At 41.2% G+C, this 20,894-nt stretch overlaps 1 protein-coding gene across 1 annotated transcript in view; it reads left to right on the top strand.

Moving 5' to 3' along the window:
- Positions 1–3,505, top strand: part of LOC132261208 (homeobox protein homothorax) — a 195,082-nt gene extending 191,577 nt beyond the window's left edge. The window contains exon 13 of the mRNA XM_059759868.1: positions 2,547–3,505. Coding sequence (XP_059615851.1) covers positions 2,547–2,707 — 161 coding nt within the window. The 3' untranslated portion in view covers positions 2,708–3,505. The remainder of the gene's footprint in view (positions 1–2,546) is intronic.
- Positions 3,506–20,894: the final 17,389 nt, after the last annotated feature.

Raw genomic sequence — 20,894 nt, forward strand, 5'->3', positions numbered from 1 at the left:
AATTAGAAAAGCTGTTTAAGTGACGTTACGATGCTATAAATCACGGAGTATGTTTCAAAAGTCGCTACTGAATTTGCAATCTGCTACCTTTGACGCCGAAGAGATTCATTTTGATGAGATTATGGGACTAATTCAAGCTTTTGGGCTGTTCTTCTTTGTTTTGCAAGATCTACCACTCAATCTTCCATATGATTGCCTAAGAAATCTTCTCAAATCTGCATCTCTCCGTGAATGGCATGTAATCTCTCCGTGATACATGTTGAGAGTGAAGAATTTATTTCCCTCATTTCGGGCATCAGCAACCCCTCCCTGTGTTGTCGTGTCTCTGAAGACGGCGCTTCGCCTCTTTGTCAAGCCTTCGCGCGCGCGATCAGATTCAATTGAAGTGTCTATCGCGCAATTCTCGCTACAATTCTCACATGGGTTGAGAGACGCCTTTTTGCATGCGGCGAACATGGGCTCCCCGAAAGGGAAACAAATCAAATTGATGGATATTCAAATGGGGTACTTTCGGAAGCGATTATCATGCCACACATACGATAGGAGAGAGAGTGAAGACGTGAAATCTCCGAGGCGAAACCCCTCCTCGTCCCGCACTCAAATACATAATTCCATTCATCGGAAATGCGGAAATGCGATCCGGAACATCTCATCAGATCCTCGCACACTCTCCAGATTCATTCGCCCCAGAACGGATGCCATTCTCGCAAGTTCTCGCAATGCTGTAGTGGAGAAAGAGAGTGTCTTGGGCACGAAAGGGATGGTTTTCTTGTACACTTTTCTTCGCTCCCACGATGCATACGTATATTTGGGAATTTATATCCATGAGTGGGAAATTTATGTGCTCCATCTCTGCATGTTTCACCATTGTAATGGGGAAACGATAAACTTTTTTCGGCACCCCCGCCCTTGGTGCGCCAAAAAAATTGAATATGTTCGCATTCGCGCGAGACCCATGAGGTATTGGGAAAAAATCTCATTACATATCTCATGGTAGAATAAATATTTGGTGCTGTGTGTAAAGTTTTGCAATAATAAATAAATTAGGGTAGGATATTTTCTCATGGCTAAATATTGCCTTTCTGCATATCACAGGGGGGTGGCGATATGTGGGGGGGTGGTTTCTGCCATGGATGGGCAGAGAGTCGCATTTTTCACAATTTTTCATTCATATTGGATGGGTGGTGGGCCGGTCTATCTGGGAGGAATCACATAATTTGGGATTGGCGTTGGAGAAATGGGCGAAATTACACATGGTGGTGCGGAGAAAACCCCAAAAATCCTCCCTTCGAGCCATATCTAGAGAGCTGAAGCCTGAATTCCATTTCCTTCCAACCCACACATGTTCCTCTGGGTTTGGTCGCCGCACAAACTGGAGGGCTCGGAGAGTTTTGGCATTGAGGGTGGGTTTTTGGGGAAATGAAAACCCGTCGTTCATATCCCCCGGTTTTCTTTTTCCCTCCCCCGCACATCATCTGCCCTCTCGGGTGTGTGTTTCGCTCTCTGCCATGGGAAACACATGCACAGCATACACATATTGCCATTATAACCCACCCTCTCTCTCGGTCTCTCTGAATTCGGAAAAGGTGGCGCGCACATGAGAGAAAGGCACCCCCGATGTGGAGGCGGGCGGGGGTGAATGGAGCTTTTCTCTCCCGTATATACATTTGATATATCGCATGTAATATTGAAACGAAAACGGGTAACTCTCGGGATGAAATGTTTAATTTAAACGGCATACACCGCTTCCATATGTATCGCACACACACCCACCCTCCGCCCACACCCCTCACAGCCCAGGGAGCACAGCACAACAGGAAGAGAAAAAAGGCAGCGCCACCCACGGATGCCTCGTGTTTGCACGGGATGGCTGAGGGTAGTTTATGAACGTGAGGAGCGATGGTGGAGCGAACGAATCGTAATATGGCTTTTAATGTGCAAAATGGTTGAGACGACTTGAAATGGTGCGCAAGAGCACCGAGAGGTATTTGGCTAATTTCTTGATGAACACATTTTCCACCATGGTACTGTTTTAATTATTTCGCGTTTCACCATTTAATATGACTTGCACTCCAACTCAAATGTCTCACCCACACTCCGCGCGCGCGGCTGGCAAATGTGCTTCTCCATGGTGGAAATTTCGCCAGCCAGTGGATGAAAACCGCAAGTTAAAGTGCCATCGCAGAGTTGAAATGATATCGAGATGGGAGATTTGTCTGGGATTCTAAAGTACTTCTGAGCAGCTAAACTTGCAGCATTTTCTAGTGCGTTCAACTCTGATTTGCGCGAGATGAGAGCGACAATTCAGCCCCAGTGAATCTCCCACCCCAAAGAGCCCTCATTACCATTAGTTATAATTCCCTAATTGATATTGCGACTCTATCCTGTGTGCGCCTCCGAATGTGTCTGGTTCGGTGAGACAGTGTCTTCCATCCCAGTCGAGAGTCACATTCGCACAGACTCGCGACGCGCAGTCTGTGGGGGTCCCGCGACGGCGGGATTTCGCCAAAGGGCGCGAAAGAACATGACATGACCTCCCTAATTAGTCTTCCCGCCTCATGCAGGACCATCGGCGGCGTACGGGCCCGAGGCGATGGGCTGGATGGACGGCCAGGCGCAGATGATGCACCGTCCGCCCGGCGATCCGGCCTTCCACCAAGGCTACGCGCACTACCCACCCGCCGAGTACTATGGCCATCACTTGTAATGCGCACCACACGGAGAGCCAGGTGAGCCCGCACGCAGAGTCTGACCGGCCGACCGCAAGGGTCCCACCTCGGCACGTCCTCTGGCAGTGCGTCATCCAGTAGTCAACTTGTCAGCAATCCCAGTGAGATGACCTTATGTGGCTGAGCAGCCAGCGTTACCACCAAACCTTGAAGCCAGGAATTCGTGGAAGGATCCAAAATCGGTGCAATCAATTTAATAATGTCGTTCACTCGGCGCAGACCATCAAAATTCTTCTGCGACACCACCCAGGATTACCATATTTCGGGACGTCTGCGTTGAGGCTAAACCCAAGTAAAAGCAACAAGAGAAAAAGCTAAAAAAAACCCCTTTTAAAAGCTATAACAACGACCTTCACATTTTAACTGGAGCGGAAAGGAGAGCGGGAGTCTAAAATCCAATCTCCTAAAAGTCGATCTAAAAACAAGCGTATAACTAAAAGAAAAAAAATGGGTAAAAATGTGATTTATTTGTACAAAATGTAAAGTGTTAAGAGTGTCGTGTCATGTACAAATCATATAGTGAAAAAGATGGTGGAGAGGCAGTGATAGCAACTGTGTTCCAACCGATAAAAGAAGAAAAACACTGCGGCATTGACGCTTTGAGCTAAATGAACTCACGAGAGAGAGAGAGAGAGAGCAAGTTGAGAGAGGAGAAACATGGAAAAACTACAGTGATTAATTTTTTAAGTATAGAGAGAGAAAAAAAGAGATGAAATATAAATGATAGTAAAAAAAAAGAAAAAATACCTAGCAAAATTACTATAAATAAAGAAAAACGATCACATGCAGCAACTGATACTATGAGCGAGAGTGGAGTAAATAAAGGATGATCTAGAATATAGTGAAGAGCATTATAGGATATTAATATTAAAAAAAATCGTATAAATATCAGTGGAGTGTTTTTCTAAAAATCAGTAAAAAAGAGAAAACAAATGAAAAATTAGCATTAATATATTGAAAAAGAGGGAGAGAGAGAAAAATAAATGGAAAATGCAGTAACTGTAAAAAAGCGAAGTAAATTATGGAAAGAGAAAATGGGATAAAAATTTGCAAAAATAGTGAATCTTAAATGCTGGTCATTGAGTGTGAGAATAACTTTGACGATTTGGAAACCGTAGATCAACGCCCCCTATCAGCAGACTTTAGTGAATTTCTCCTAAGAAAAAAAAAACCACCAAAAAGCAGAAGGATTTCCACTGATATTGGAAAAGGATTAGCCAAGATAACCAGAGGAAGAACACATTAAAGAGGAACAGTGAGGGAATCTACGCAGAGAGAACGATGTTAACTGCTTAAGAGATACGCAGTGGCAATACCGACTGACCGGATATGTCATTACTTATAAATAGGAAACTTCAAGATGAGAGAAGTAATATAAATATTAGTTGGTAAGTTAACTAGAAATATTGAAGGAAAAGTAATAAGGAAAATATTAAATAAAAAAGTGAGGAGAAAAACAACTGTAATTATAAACTATCTTGCAAATAACGTAAACTATTATTATTGTGTATATTATTATTAATTATTATTATTATTACAATTAATTATTGAATAAAAATCAATTCGTTTTCCGTACTATCCGAACAAAAAATTCATAAATAATCTTTAAAAAAAAAAAGAAAACCAACTCAAAGAGAGAAAAAAATGATAAACTTCTGTACAAAATCTCACAAAACACACACACACATGTTTATTTTCAAGAAAAAGATGATGAAAAAAACGAGCCACTGAAGCAGAATTTCTAGAATAATAAATACCTGAAGAAAAAATATATCAAATTTAAAGTGTTGAGTAATTGAAGAAGAAAAAAAACCATAAAGAAGTTCTAGAAAAGATGGAAACAGAATCATTCTCCAATCAGTAAAAATTATATTAAAAAAAAAAGAATAAACATGAAGAAATAGAATTTATAGTATAACCGATTGATCTTTGGCTCCGTTTGTGTAATAAAGTGAATTGTATCAGCATTAACGAGAATTCGATCATGAGAGAGATTGAAAAATCATTTCTAGTTGAGAGCAAATTCAGAAACCTTGGCATAAAATTTAGTACTAGAACTTGTTGTCTAATATTCCCCGAAGGACATGAGATCTGCTGCCGATGGAAAAGAAGGACATGAAAGGGATCAAGAGTCAAAGTGAATGTCAAACACAGAACACGCGGTGCAGAAGAGAATCATAGACTTCAGGCAAAAAGTAAACTCTAACACAGGTCGAAAAATTTTCTTTAACCTTTTTTTCCTATGTATATTTTTTCTCTATATAGTTTTGAGAAATGAAAGAAACAAAATATTGGTTGTTTTTATTTATTTTTCAATATATTTATTTCTCATTTTCTTCAATGTGAAGGTTTTTTCGTGAAAAAAAAAATTATATCAAGATATACGAAAAATTCTTTTTGTCAAATTTGCTAAAAAATTAACTGGGGAGGTAAAAGAAGAGTAAGAAAAAAAATGTATTCAACTCGATATACGTAATTTTGAAGGACGATTAAAAGTTTTTAAAAAATGAAAGAAAAAATTAGAGCTTTTTGCTACATTATAATGAAAAAAAGTAAAGGATACATTAAATAAATTACAATGGATTTCTATTTAAAGAAGATGGAATAATATATAAATATATTTTTGCTTTATACATATTGAATTTTTTATTGAAAAAAAAAGTACTGTAAACACGCAGCATGGAAGTGGAAGGAAGGGCTAGCAATTGACCAAAACGATGGGAAACTTCCACAGAGTTTTCTTATAAGTTTTCATTTTCGTAGACAAGAAGAGAGAGTGAAGATAATCCCGAGAGAAATCGAGTTCTACAGGGTGTTTGTAGTACGAAACTTACTGTAAAAAAGAAGAAAAAGAAGAGATATATAGGGACGGAGAGATAGATGGAATCACACAGTAAAGAAAGAATGAGAACAATGTAAGAAACTCAAGAAAATGATAATAAGCAGCCTCTTATCGACACGCCTAATCATCCAACTCAGTATACGATTAAAATATACTCACTTTTGCACCTGAAAGTGAAACCAATAATTGTGAAGTAAAACTTTTGGGATAATTTTGTATCCTTATTGCAGATTCTAATAGTTACTCTTGTATGGATTTATCAGCTGGCAGCGCAGCTTGAAATTGTTAAATACGAAAAAAAGAAGAAGAAAAATGCTAAAGTTCCCAAAATACGAACTCACAAATCGATCGTCCTTTCAGTGAATTTTTCTCTTTCTTGTTTTTATCCTTTGAGTTCCACTTCCACATAATGTTAAATCGGGAAGAGTGAAAAATGAAGAAATTTAAAAAGAAAATATCCTTAAATTTGATAACGTTTTGGCTGTCGTCAAAATGGTTTATCCATTATTCGCCTTAACCATGTATACGAACGATGAAGAAACTTGAGGAAAATAATTGAATAAATTAAGACAGGACCTTATTTAAAAAAGTAAAGTAAATATTTTAATGAGGAATAAATATACAAAAGTAAATTAATTAATGAAGAAAGAAAAAAATTATCGTTGAATGAAAATATAAATATTTCAATTCTGTTTTCTCGCAAGATAAAAAATCAGACGAAAAAACAAAGAAAAACATCTCAAAATATTTATTTGCCTCTTTTTATTACGAAAAAAAATGCAAAAATCCGAAACGTTTTGTTTAAATGTGCTCAATTCCAAAATCATTGAATATAAATATCCCCATTTTGATGAGAATAAAATAAAAAAAAAATCACGAGATTTCTTACAAAAGCAAATAAATAGGAAAGAAATGTGAAAATGGGAAAAATTGCAGACATATTTTGAGAAAAAATACTGTGTAGGAGAAAGAAAAAAAACATCATACATAATTATTGTATAATAAATACCTCTCTGTACATTTGCATTATTACACTTACACAACATTATTTCTGTATAGTCTTTTTTCTTTTTATTTGGAAAACCAGAAGCATTAAATGCGCATCTTGTGTAAAAAAAATTAAAATAACTCTTTGTGTTTTACTTGAAATTCATCGTTGTCCTTAAACTTGACTTCGCTTCGCTCGCATTTCGCGGTTTGTGTGTGAAAAGTGAAATACAATTTATGATATTCAACAGTAAGTATTCAATAAGATGATATTTTGCTATACAAAGTGCCCAAAAGTGGCAAAAATATGTGCGTAAACAGAGATGCGTTCGATATTTCAAGCCTTTCTTTAAACTCCGGGCAAAATTGCAGCACTTGAAAAGTGAATTTATTGCTGAAAAAGCCTCAGTATGTTTGTGTGTGTCTCTGAATATTTTTCCTCAAAAGTGTAGTCTTGAAATTTCCTTTTTACTCCTCCGGAAAATTCTTGCCTTTGTCCGCAAGTAGTTTGAGAAGACACGAATGAATAAACCGAAGCTCCACTACTTCATTTTTTATTCCAGGAAAATACAGCATTGAGTGCTTCTGAGCACACTCGAGGATCCGCCTAGTCGTTAGTCTCCTCAGCCGTGTGGACAAGGAGTCTGTGTAGTGGAAGAAAAGCGGAATATTTTGTGCATTTCCACACTAAATGTCTCGTGAAAGCAACACCGATGAAGGAGAATCCTCCGATGGATTTCACGCATCGAGAGATAGGGGTTTTGCCACCCTCGAGATCATTGGAATAAACTTATGTATGCAGAGAGACAATCATTTGTCATCCCTCCAACCACCACCACTCTACATATATAGCATTTTTCTCTTCCACCAGCTTTGCTCATGAGCAAAACCCATTCCGTCGATTGAAAGTTTCTCTCCATCCTCCGCACATATTTCAGCCATGAGAACCATCACAGAATCTTCTTAATTGCTCGCAAATTCCAACGAAGAAATTCCCTCATCTCATAGAAAAATTGGTTATAGTATTTAATTATCAAGAACAGCAATTTCCATCAAAAAGTCCGCCATGGAAGTTTTCTTATAGGAGAGAAAACACCGGGAATGATTAATTTTCCACGCGCCCCCGAGAGTGGCTCTCATCCCCCCCAGCCACGGTGGAGGAAATCCACTTAATTTAATCAAAATATCCTCATTCATGAGATGCTGCGCCAGTGTCTCTCTCTCTCTTGGGCGTAGCGCCCAACTTTTCTTAGACATGCCTTCGTAATTCGCTAAATTTTTAATAACATTCCAAAATTGCTTCATCAATCTATCCCAGGGCGTTCTCGTTTTGTGTATCTGCGGAGGGACAAATGAAAGAAATACCTCTGTTTGTGAAAATGTCACTTTAATTGGAAGACTTTCGGGCGGGGAAGAAAGGGACAAAACAGCGCGATACAAGGAAAACTGTGTGCTATTTGCTGACGAAAAGTTAATGGGAAAAAATACAACACGACAACATAGCGCGACAATTGTATAGCATGCGAAGCGCAATCTGAAATGTTTTCTTCAAAGTCCAAGGAAAGATGGTAAGAAAATAAAAATATCCAGCAACTTACAGAACGTACTCATTTCTCATGACGTCTTTCGCTTAAGAATTCCCACCACGGAAACATCTTCGCGCAGGTAAAGCGCGCGCGATATAAATTTGATGACTCTCTGTGTGTGTGCCATCGAAAATCGCTCATGTTGCCCATTAAATCTGCATTGAGTGGCGGGAAATGACTGCGGGTGACCTCCTGTAAATGATAATTTTACACGGAAATTGCACATTAAATGAAATTTAATTTTTATTGCAGTCTGACGACGCAATAAAAATGTTTATTTCACCTAATCAAATCCACAATGATCGTGAGCCACTGCGCGGAACCCTTCTGGGGACTGTCAAGTGCCGAAAAATCCTTTCATTTGCCGAAGGGATGAAGTGGCTTTTATGGTGGCGGAAGCGAAAGTTCAGGTGCTTTATGGGTCGGTGGAAAAATTTAATTGCGAATTATTGTTGCGAGTCAGTGAACGAGGAGAAGCAATTAAAAGGCGGATCGATTGCCACGAATTGAAGTTGAGGGTTCATAAATTTAGCCGCACGACCACGAATCTAATGAAAAATCGGATATATTTTGTCACCTGCAAAAGCAGTTCATAACATTGTCGTGAAGGAATTGAAATCGAAGGAGTATTTTCGCGCGCGTGTGTGTGTTTGAGTTATTAAAATGCATGCAGTGTGTTGGCTTTAAATGCACACAACTTCTTCGCCGAAGTGATCCAGAAATGTACAATTCATGCAAAATTCATTTTGACTGACTCTGGCAGAACATCTCTTCATCCAAAATTCCAGCAGCAAACCATCGCTTCTTCGTCAATACTTCGGTGGGGGGATTGCAAATAAAAATGCAACACATTGATGGGACTTGCTTTGGGAGCAAATGGTGCGACTTTTGCATGAAATGGCAATGAGTGGTGTTATTGGTGCGAATGCAGAAGGGCCAAAGTGTGGCGGGGAAGGCAGATTGGCGATGCCTCTCATCATTCACCATTAAATGCCAAACATAAAAGTGCCCCAGAATGATGTTCAATGAATTTTAAATCGCACCACGGGCATTTTCACGAGAAAAGAGAGTCACATAAAATTAACAAAATTGCTACAATAAAAGCCATCGGCGGGCAAAAAAAAGAGTCATGCACATAGCGACGAAATTGTTTTATTTTCGCCAGAGAATGGCAACTGAACAGTGAATAGGAGAAAAAAAAATCCACCGAAAAACAGACTATCTTTTTTTTCCCTGTCCAATATTTGAATATTTTTCCATACTTCTCCTCGCACTCAATTATTTTATATGTTTTCTCTCTCCTTTTTTCCCGTGCGGGGGAGAAAAACACAACGTGGCATCAAAACATTGAGTATTTCTGTATGTGGTTTTTTCTGCATATCGTGAATTGTTTCCATTATTTCACTTCTCCCTCTTGTGTGCACTTTTCCTATGCCATTGCGAATATTTTTCATTATATATTTTTCACTCCCGAAGAGTGCGCGAAATACTTTAATTTTTGCCACAAAAAAATTTGGGAATATAAACTCGTGACAATGCCAATTGTTTTTCTCTCCCAGAAATGAAAGCACTTTTTTTTGGAGTTCTTGAGAAATGTCTCCATATATCAACATTTCCAGATCAATTATGAAAGAAATTTGCTCTGCAGAAAGAGTCTTTGTCATTCATGAATTAAATGTTCATGAGAATATTGCCGAATCTCAATCAGCTCTTTAATAATAGACTCTGTGTCCAATTTGATAAAATATTGGACACTCTTGGAAGTAGATAATATGCCTCACACCCCCCCTTGACGACGTGCCAAATGCATAAATTGTCCATTAAGTGGCATTCGCGAGGAGAACAGCGACTTCTTCGAGTCATCACCATCAATTGAAAGTCGATTTGCATATAAAAGTTCCCTCATGAATTGTAATCAGCTGGCGGGGAAGGTATCTGCCGTGGCGGAGACACTGGGAATTGAAGAGAAAAATATCGCCAATGATTTATCCATTAAAAATTTTCCACCACCATCAAACAGAAAGGAGAGAGTTTCCGATAAATTTTCACAGTCGCACTGTTAGGTTGGACAAAAAAACTCTATTATCTTCTCTTTAATGCGCCAAAGAATCAAATTATGGTGGCTCTCTCGCATCTGTGTGTCTTTTTTTGCAACTCGGGTGGGAAAATAGTGGGGAAAATCGTGTCAGGAGAGAAGGAGGAGGTGGAGGATGATTTGGACCCACGAGGAGATAACACACCACCAATCACATATTCATGAGACGCCTCTCCTCCAATTACTCTCGTCAGCGCGTCCCAATTACGGCCAGAACTCTCTCTGGCATGAAGAGTTTCCCATGGCATCAACCCCGTGAACTGCTTCTTATCAATTTCCCACCCAAAGCCACCCCACTCGCAAAAAATCTATCTGTCACCGTACTTTTCGCGATCGCACGTAATGCATATGAATGTGTCGCTTTTGTATGCATAAAGTGGAATTTTTATTATTTATTCCCCACCACATGTTTCGAGATATCCTTTCGGGGTAGCGCAAAAGAACGTGTCTTCTCGCCAACCCCCCATTTCTAAGAGGCGTTCTGTTTTCAGGGAAAAAGTGTTGGTGAGCGACAGACATTTGTTTACTCACTGAGAACTTTTTGCCACACGAAATTTATTACATTGTTCGACATATTCATTTCATTGTACGGAAATCCTTTTTATTATACAATTATCGACTTGCTATACCTCCAAATTTCCCATGGACCACACACAGGAGAGGATTAATCCCAAATGCTCACAGGCTATCGGCTCAATCTGCGCCTCAGCAGAGTCACTTTTATTTATTTCCATTTCACCACACCATAAACATCGTCATATTTCCCAAGATATGCATGAATATGTGCGCCTGAAACATGGTGAATGTTTTATTTGAGCTATGCCACATACCAATTTTTTCCACCAACCCCCCACATCCCCCTCCCCTGCCGCACACCCTGGGAAAAGTCGCGCTGTGAGGCTGTTTTTCCTCGCAAAACCTCGCCTTGCAGATTTTGTCTTGTGCGCTCGCCTTTTTGCAAAAATGAAAATGTCGTTCGGAATGAGATACGACACGCTTGGGTAGAACACGTTCTTCATAATAATCCGAAGGGAAAGTTCCCGTGAGGGGCGGCAGAGGGTGGAAAATGTGTACCAAGACTGAGACTGTGAACAATTTTTCTCCACACTCACACATGTTTAAAGTTGAAGGTGGGATTTTAATTTGAAATTGTGTGTCCACGAAAGTATGCGCGAATTGGAGAATTAATAATTCACAAAAGATGGGAGTTTTTTTTGAATAATTTTAAATTGTTTGGGTAAATAGAAGAAGTTTCTTTCTCAAAATTTTATGAACTTGACTTGGACTGGAATTGATGTTTCTCAACTTCTAATCGCCCTCTCAGATTCACTCCTTGAAGTGCATGGAAAAGGAAGTGAAATGATCATTCCGGCAAATGGGCGAGGTTGGAATTTTTAACTACCCTTCGAACTACACTAGAAACAGCCGGAGAAAAAAAAAGTTGAGGGGTTGGAAAGTAAGAAGTGGGTGGATTTCAGTTCCACCCGGCTTCATTAAGATGTTTAATGACAAAAATACTCGTTAATTTTATAGCCTGTCGACGGGGTGGTTCGACGGGGCAATCCGGGGGCTGAAAAGTGGGATCGGGGAGGGTGAGTGTGGGTGGTACCCTTCGCACTATGCGTATATATACAGTTTAATTGGGAATTTTGATGTTTGCATAATTTTTAAATTAAGGTTTAATTTTCAAGTATTTATGCAGATAATTATTTTCGTGCCTTTTTTGCCTCTCTCCCCATTTGCGCCTCTCCAGAGCCATTTTCCGCTCCCCATCGCGCGCACAGGGGTGGGACTCTTAATCATTGTGTCACCCAGAATAAATCGAAATGAACCCCAATTTCCCTCGATCCGTCATTGATCTCGATAGCGCGATTCGTCACACATTTATCCTCACGACTCCCCGAGCAAATCTCGAGACGGATATTAAACATTTTCTCTCCTTTTGTGGGTGGTGTGTGAATGAGGAAAACACCTCGGAAACCGAATGCCGAATCGTCATGTTGAGAAGGCAATGTTGAGGATTGTCGCTGTGCGGAATCAATTGGGGATTTGATTGGGTGCGACGTTATAATGTTAAATTTAATTTTATCCACTTTAATGAGAGACTTTAATGCTGATAAAGTCAGTGCCGGCTATTGTTCTCAAAACATTGAAAGACATTGTAAATTTCTAAAAGCGCCTTTTATCATAGCATTTTCATCATTGTGTTCACTTCCCAAAACTCTGAATTTTCCTGTCGAAGAGAATGGCGCAAAGGATTGGTGGAGTCTTTGGCAAAATGTCGCTCAGCTTCCTCTTCCGCCACCCCATCGGCTTCCGGTCAATTCATCGTGGCCACCCCGAAAATCCGAGCATGAGACTCGTTGTCTCCCCGTCTGGCACTCATATTGATTTCTGACGTTTTGGGCCACAAATTCAACAGAGCCAAGACGGCCAGCGGCTCCCACGAGGCCACATTAATTGCCATCGATGTCTCGGCGCCCCCCGAAAATCGATACGCGGCCAGAAAGCGCGGAAAATGTCTCGAATTAAACTGAAAACGCGCTGTTTGGGCCTCGCGCGCTTATCGCACAATTTTCTGCTGGGATAATTATAGCCCGAAGGGAGGCAAGGAGGCGGCAAAAAAATTAAATAGAAAAAAGTCATGGCAAAAGAAAGGACACAGAGACAGAAATTAGTCTGATTCTGACAGCTCTAATCGTCGTCCTCGCAGTCTAATTTAAAAAATTCGATAACGCCCACTCCCAAATGGCAAAAATGGGCGGGGGTGGAAAGTGCTGAAGATGTGGGAGAAAAATCCACTCGAAATCCCAAGGGCAGGGGCTGGAAAATTGCATTCACTCTCAAGTGAGATGCTCGAATGCGCGGCTTTCTCGATGGGGTGGAATATTCGCGAGGCACTTATCGAGGCCATTATCTTGGCGAACACGAATTTTTATTACGTGATTATTGTCTATTAAAATAGCATTGGTGTGTCACCCAGTTCGATATTCCTCAATAAACATTTCCATTTTGATTGAAAGATTAAATCCGCGTGGAATGAATTAACCATCTTAGTCAAAATTACGAGCGATTCGGCGAAAGAGGCCAAAATGTAATACACGTTCTGCCATCTGTACAGCGATAGCGCCAATCGCGCAGGCGCTCTTCGATTCTTCCCGCAGGGAAAACGAGATATTTGAATTTTCAGTTGGCGAGAAAATGCACAGGAGTCTTCTAGGACTCTAGGAATCGCAAGGATCGCGAAGAGCATTTGATGTGGTGACAGAAAAAGACGCTCATGCGACGGTGTTTGGCGTGGAGGTGAAGCAAGAGTGGGCAGAAGCAGGTTCGTCGCTTGATTCCACACAAGTCTTTCGTTTTCCAGTCAAATTCATCCTATCAAAATTTGTTTCTCACCAGACCATTTAATTATTTCTCTTTTTGAGCATGTCGAAGAGCATATTTTACTCGTTCTTTTTTTCATACCTTTTTTTGCCTCTCTCGCATCGCTTTTCGAAACCTTTTTCAGTTTCATGGGATACACGAAAAATGAGGTGCGCGAGAATGGGCTGAATGTCTAAGAGAAAAAAAAGGCGGTTAAACAGTCGAGGAGAGAGAAAAAAAATCGAGGGGAGCTCAAAAGAATCCACCAGAAGACGAGAATGCTGCGGAGCTGAAGAAAGAGAGAAGAAAAAGAAGTTATCCCATATGAGATGGCTTCAATATTCCTTGATGCATAAAGGCGTGGCTCATTTGCATTTTTATGTTATACCACAAACGGTGCACAGCAGACAAAAAACCACCTCGTCTTGATATTTAATATAAAAAGGAATCAATGATTTCTGCAAGACGAATCGCAACAATTTGATGGACTTGAGATTGAGGCTGCACGATGGTTTGCTATGGGGGGGCACAAAAAAGGAGAAAAGTGAATCAGACACGGCAAAAACAGCACTTCCTTCTTGTGCATCGTATCTCCATTATTATTATTGATCTTCCCCTTCTTTTCTCTGACTCATCTTGCGCAGTGTGGTGCAAAGATCGCGCTCCGCAGAGGCTCCTCGCATTATCTTACGCGAACTAGCAATCATCTTTCATTCGCTTCCATACAGTAATTCGTCCATCGTGATGCTCTTGCTGGCGAAAACGCCAAACATCCATAGGCCTCGCTGCGTGCTATATATGTGCGCTATATATGCATGTATTGCACGCTGAATGCGGCGAAAATTGACCGTGTGATCTCCGCAATTTGCCACTCCGGCCAATGAAATATTGAAGTCTCCCCGAAATCTGCATCACTCATCCAGTCACCGGAGCCCAAGACGCGGCCTGGCAGCCGATGAAGAAGACACCAAAAATCAATGTGAGGTGTGGCTAGACACAAATAACATGCTCGCGATCTCGAAATAATGATCACGATCGGCGAACGAAGAGCGATCACGAATTGAAATGCAGCAAACAGATCAATTACCCACCAGCGTTGCCCAGTGATCACATGGCGGAAGGCCTCTATTTGTATGGCGAGATGATGGTGCGATCGTGGCGTATCAAATTGATAAATATCGCATATCAATTTCAATTGTTTCGCAATACATAAATCCATGCGCGATCAATAGACGATTGGCGGTAGAAAGGAGCGCTCGAGACACTTTTCGGCTGCTCACTTTTCCCTCCGCCACAGCAGTTCTTCCTCATCTCTCTCTGGCACAATTGAAATGCGTGACTCCGCGAGCTAATGTCACTTGATTGACGGGTGTCTGTCACAGGAGCAAGAAACCGCGTAACTCTGCTGCTGCCGTGCTTTTTCCCATCCCCGCGCCAAGCGCTCCCTTCGACTCTCTTCCACGAAATTCAATAGTGTTCAACGATCGCTGATCCAACAAACAAATACGCACGCTCAAACGCTATTCGACGATCTGGACGTACAATTGTTGCCGATGCACTCAGAGAAACATCCAAAGTGTGACTCATTCTTGGGGCAAAGAGTGCAAAGTCCTCCACATTTTCGAAATTGATCTGAGTGCAAGTGAGCGCGGTGTAGGACAAAAAGATCACATACAATGGCTGAGAGTGACACCAGCCCAATCTCCATCGTCGCGTTTGATAGTTCGCTATGGGTAATACGCCAAATGGACGACCAAACAGACAGACAGACACGGCAAACACGATTAATGACAATTGTACCAACCTAATTCGGGATAATTGGCCGCCTATTCTGCTGCTTGCGCTCGGAAAAACACACAAAAGTCACTTTTTACATCACGATCGCAAAGGTATCACATGTAATGATCCCATTTTTTCGTCCTAACCAACCATACTGGCATTGTGACTGTCTTTTTTTCCACGTAAAGTCTCTGCGCGATGCGGCAAAACAATTTGATTTGCCATAGTTGGAGTCATTATTTGGTTTAATTCACTTCTTAAAGCCAGTTGCGCTTTTTTCACCATTCTCAACCTCTCTCTCTCACATCGCGACTCTCGCGTGTACTTCTTGTATATTGAGGCCTTTTTTTTACCCTAACCATTGTGACTGTTTTTCATGCCGCGCTCTTAGAGACCACTTTCCGCGATGAGACTCTCCAAGTCACAAACATTGCACCCAAGAGAGATCGATGAAGATGGAGTTCGGCGAAGGAGATGGAAAAAAAAGTCAGCGGAGAAAGGAAACATTCCTCAGGAGTTTAGTGCGCACCACAGGCAAAAAAGACGATCATGTGGCTTACTATAAAAGTACAAAATACAGATAATTGCCATCATTTGACAAGTTGACAAGTCGTCATCCGACAAGAGGAAGATTATGTGATTAAATCTATGTGATAGTGGATTAATGCTCGAGGATTCTCTCTCTTTCATTCTCTCCGCCTGACCAATTTAGACTCATCACGGGAATATGAATTGTTAGTGCTTTGAGGCACTTTATTGCCATTTTAGCCTATCAGAATATATATTGCAGAGTTTTCACATTTATAATTAGCTTATTTTGCATTATGCAACATATTCAGAGTTGACGAGTGCTTCAATGTGAATTTTACAAGATAATGAGCACAGATATCCTGAGGCAGATAAACTCTTTTTAGATTTAAATGCATGTAATTGATGAAGAATAATTGTCTTGTGTCTTCTATAATATTCCGCAAATCTACAAATTGAATCTATGCAACTCATCATCGCACTGATTAAAAAATATATCCAGCAAATTGGCATTAATGAAGTTTCTCACTCTGCGTCGAATTGAAAAATAATGCATAAAACCCCGGAAAATGATGGAAAAAATTGCACGAGTATCCAATTATGTGTTGTTTTTTTCCCCTGTGACGCACGGGGGATGGAGAAAGTGGATATTAATGAGGGAATATTAACCCCAAAAATGAAATGAAGTTGCAGTCGTGGAATCATTAACAATTCAATTCCCAATCAAAAATCAAAACTCCCATGTTATAAATTGGGTGGAAAATAAACCCGATAGAAAGGGGTGGCATTTATTGCATTTCACAGTGAATAAAACCGTCAATTATTTATAATGTAATCGACTAATATTAAACATTTCACTAATGTCACGAATTATGACATTTTGCAATAATATGCAAAACCAAAATTTATTTTATCGCTTCGCTACCACTTTGTTCCCATTCCGCCATATTTCCTGCTCGCTGCATCCCTTTTTTCCCGCCACAGCGCATCCCCAGTGTGGGTGGAAGGGTGGATATCTGCAAAAACATCCAATTGACACCGAGAGAATATGTGGCATTTATGAGTGTGCGGCTGGGCATGTTGGCATTGATGGGCAAATGAGGAGGAAATGCACAAAGTGCAGGCGAAAAAGCATGTGATTTCCGTAGAAAATGTCGATCAGCAAATTTATTAATTTCACCCCTCATGACGATGAGTGTGTGTGAATGTCCGGGTTGGGGTGGGGGCGGAAAAAAGGCACGATTTCCCTCTAATTGGGCTGCCACACTCCGCATGGCACTTTGACACCCATCTCGACGTGGGGCCGAAAGAGATCATCGCAGCCCGGCAAACAACACTAATTTCGATATCATTTTTCTGTCAGGTCGATTATATTAAATGAGGTGTTGACGATAATAGACACTCCGACACTGCAGATCTCAGCGATGGGCTTTTCCCGAATTTGTCAATTAAGGCAAAAATCAGCCACGCCATCAGCGACGATTGTGTCACATGCCCACAAATTCAACCCTCTGCCCGTCCATTTTCGCGAGATTGCAAATATCACAGGCGATGCAGACGCTAAATAAACTCAATTCCGCACCCCCATCCCCAGCTATACGCCCACAAGTCAATGACAAAAGGGAACGTGTCCTTTTGGCAAGTCCTTCGGCGATGGAGTGATGAAAGAGCGCACAAGGAAAGAGTATTCAATTAGTGACAAATGATTAAAACACTGCTTCAAGTATTCATCCACACCTTTTGACTCCTGATATGGAGAATTAATCCATCGGCATTAGTCTGCGGACAGTCTCACCCCCTCAGCTGCAACCCCACGAAAGCTCCATGAGGGAAAACAGATGGATTGGCCTTGTACCTTCCCCGGTAGACTTTATTATTTAAATTCAATTGCTGAGTGCATTAACAGGGAACTAATTAAAATGCATTAAAGCTGTATTTTCACATTAACCCGTCCACCCAAAATTACCATCCGCGACATTAATGTTTCATCCAGCGGATGCATTTCTGGTCGAGGGCGGCCGAATTGGGGTGAGTGGATGGCATCGATGATTGCCACTATATCACAGGGAATCAGTCGAATGATTTATCTGTGGAGTCTTCGTCTGTGGGTGGTTAATTTTGCACTGCAGCGTCTCCCGCCGTGTGGCGACCGCGGGCGCAATTGGGGGGTTGGTGCGCTGCCAATTGGTTTTTGGGGTGGAATTTATTCAAAAGGTGCCCAAAATTGATAATTAAGCCCTTTTGTGCAATTGTTGACGGTACAATTTTACCTCATTTTACACAATTAGGTAATGCAAAATTGCCACAGACTAAACTGTTGCTTGTTGAGCACTGAAAAACCCTCAAAATTTGAGCATTCTACACCTAATTGATCTTCATTTATCACCTTCTCAGGCACAATAATGATCACTCTAGATGCAATTTCCTCAGCGCCACACACATGCAAAAAGGCTAAATGCCTAAATCATCGTCATTCAGCGAGGCATAAGACAAATTTAACAGAAGCCAGAGAGTGATAAAAAAAAATTGATGAAAGACATAATGACATGCGGGAGACAATTTAACAATCTCGCTAATTTGACATAATGTGGTCTATTTTGACAGGCGGGAGATGCCTCCTATTATTTATACAGCACACCGCGTGGTCTCTTTTTGCGGCGGCAAAAATACTAAAATTACATAATGACGACGACTTGATGATGAGAATCAATTTTCATGTCTTTTGCACTCGCTCGACGGATGTTGGCTGTGCGTGCTGAAAACAACCGCGTGATCCGCGTGAGTCAACTTGTGACGAGTCCTTCGGAATCACCCTCAGATTCGGACCAAATTCATGGTGAGGTGAATGCTCTGCTGCCTTGATTAATTGAGTAGCAAACATGTGGGAGGTTTTCACTCTCTCTCTCGCTCTTTGTCTTCAGCCATCCTCCCAAAACCACAGCCATTGACCCTCTGCTTCCATGTGGTTTCCTTCGCCCTCCTTTTTTCGATGCCTCTGCGGTCTCAATTACCAAATTGGTCGCCTGATGAGACGGACACTTTTGGTCTATCGGCTGAATTTACGAGCGCATCTCACAACACTTTATTGCAATATTTTTGCAAAATCAAGATGTATTTACACACATTACAGTTCAGCTTTAGTTTTCCCACCCAATAAGAGCCACTTTCAGACATGCCTATCAGGGGGTAAATGGAAAAACAAAACCCTCCTGAGTTGGTGGAATTAATTGATATTTTATTGGAGTCTCGATTGGTTTGAATAAATTATTTCCAGGCACACGCCGTACGGCAATTTTTCCACCCACAAAGAACACCACTGAATATCCTTGAGACTCTCCCTCGAGCGGAAAAGGAATTGGCCCAGAGTTGGCGAGGTTGTAATTACCTGAACCCAGGGTGAAATCGATACATATCCAATAATTTATGCCTTTTTCCCTCATGATTTTGACCAGTGTTTATTTCCCTTTTGTGTGTGCTAAACTCCATGCGTGCCTCGCACGGTAATTACTCATTTTAATAGGTTTAGTTCGCTTGGAATTTTTTATTGGCCCAGCAATAGCAAAACTCTCCTTTGAATTCAGCAATGTTGATACTCTCATCGCCAATTTGGCTTTCTTTCCTACACTTCAGCAGACACCCTCTCGCCCCTTTTGTACACTGACCACCCTCCGCGAGGGGTCGTTAGTTTCAAATCTCCACATCCCGAAGGTTATGACAATACAGCTTGCGGACCTTTGGCCATTCTTAATAGTCCTTCATTAGCTAAACACCACACATAATCCATTTGAAATTAAGATATTTGCTATGGAGATAAAAACACTCCCATCTGAACATCCCCTTGGCTCTCGTCTCAACCCCAAGGAGGAAAAAAAGAGCCGAGGAAGTGGTGCGTTATTATTCTCTTCGTCCGCGCAAGGCACCATTTTGAATCATTTAATTTTTGAAATTTTTATGTGAACCAATTATGGAAGATTTATGACACCATCAAAACAAGAGCCCCACCATCGTGTGCTCCTAAGTATATGCGGAATATATGATGAGGCCCTCCAAATAAGGTATTTGCTGGCGTGGACTCTGCAAAATTTGCGGTGGGTTGGAGAGGAAAAAATCACCCTCGCCTTTTTTCCTCTCCTCACTTGGTGTTTTTTTCGGGAGCGAAGGAGGGTTTTTGGGCTGTGATGGAAAGGGTGGAGTTTACATAGAAGTGATTTCCTGCTGGTAACGCTTTTCAACACGCCATTTAAGAATTTTCCTCTTGAGCTTTTTCCACACTCTCGCAGGGTTTTTTTTCCTTCCTTCCCAACGTGAGCCCTTAAGAGCTGCGAGGCGCCATTTCTCTGGGCTTTTTCCATCGATCCCTCTTCAGCCAGTCCCTGAAGCGACAAATACACCATGAATCGACCCATGCAACTCTCTGTCTAAGCCTTCCCCGATGGCTCCAGCACAGACGATGGAAATTAAATTTTAACTTAATTACAAGTTGAGCGAGTCTCGAATGCGCGGATATTTGGGAAAATATGAAATTACACTCCTTGGCATCTGACTATCATGGGCGCTGAGGCGCTCAGCATGTCGAACGGACTCGGTTTGAAGTCGATTATTAAAAGTTCGCGTCTCACATCTCCACCCCAAATGCCAAAGTGCGGGTCGTGGGGTGATCTTGCGGGCTCATCGCGGGCGAAAGTGGCCCGAAAGCGAGTGCTGAGGAACTGACGTCGAAGTAAACAAATAATAAAGGCGAAAAACGCTTTTGCTGCGCGCTCAAAACGACGGGAGCAACAATGTTTCGCTGGAGATTCATTGCTTTTGCCGCCGAATACATTGAATTTTTATCTCACTCTCCAAGAGCGGATGGAGAGGTGAACCATAAAATAATACATAATTGCATGTGATTATGGTATTATTGCAATTATACGTCTTCTAAACTGCAACATCTCTCGATCGGGAAGTCCATGGAAGACGGAAGAACCGATTATTTTTCG

Source organism: Phlebotomus argentipes, unplaced genomic scaffold (genome assembly GCF_947086385.1).
Source record: "Phlebotomus argentipes unplaced genomic scaffold, Phlebotomus argentipes genome assembly contig_8, whole genome shotgun sequence".
In the NCBI taxonomy this organism is placed as follows: Eukaryota; Metazoa; Arthropoda; class Insecta; order Diptera; family Psychodidae; genus Phlebotomus; species Phlebotomus argentipes.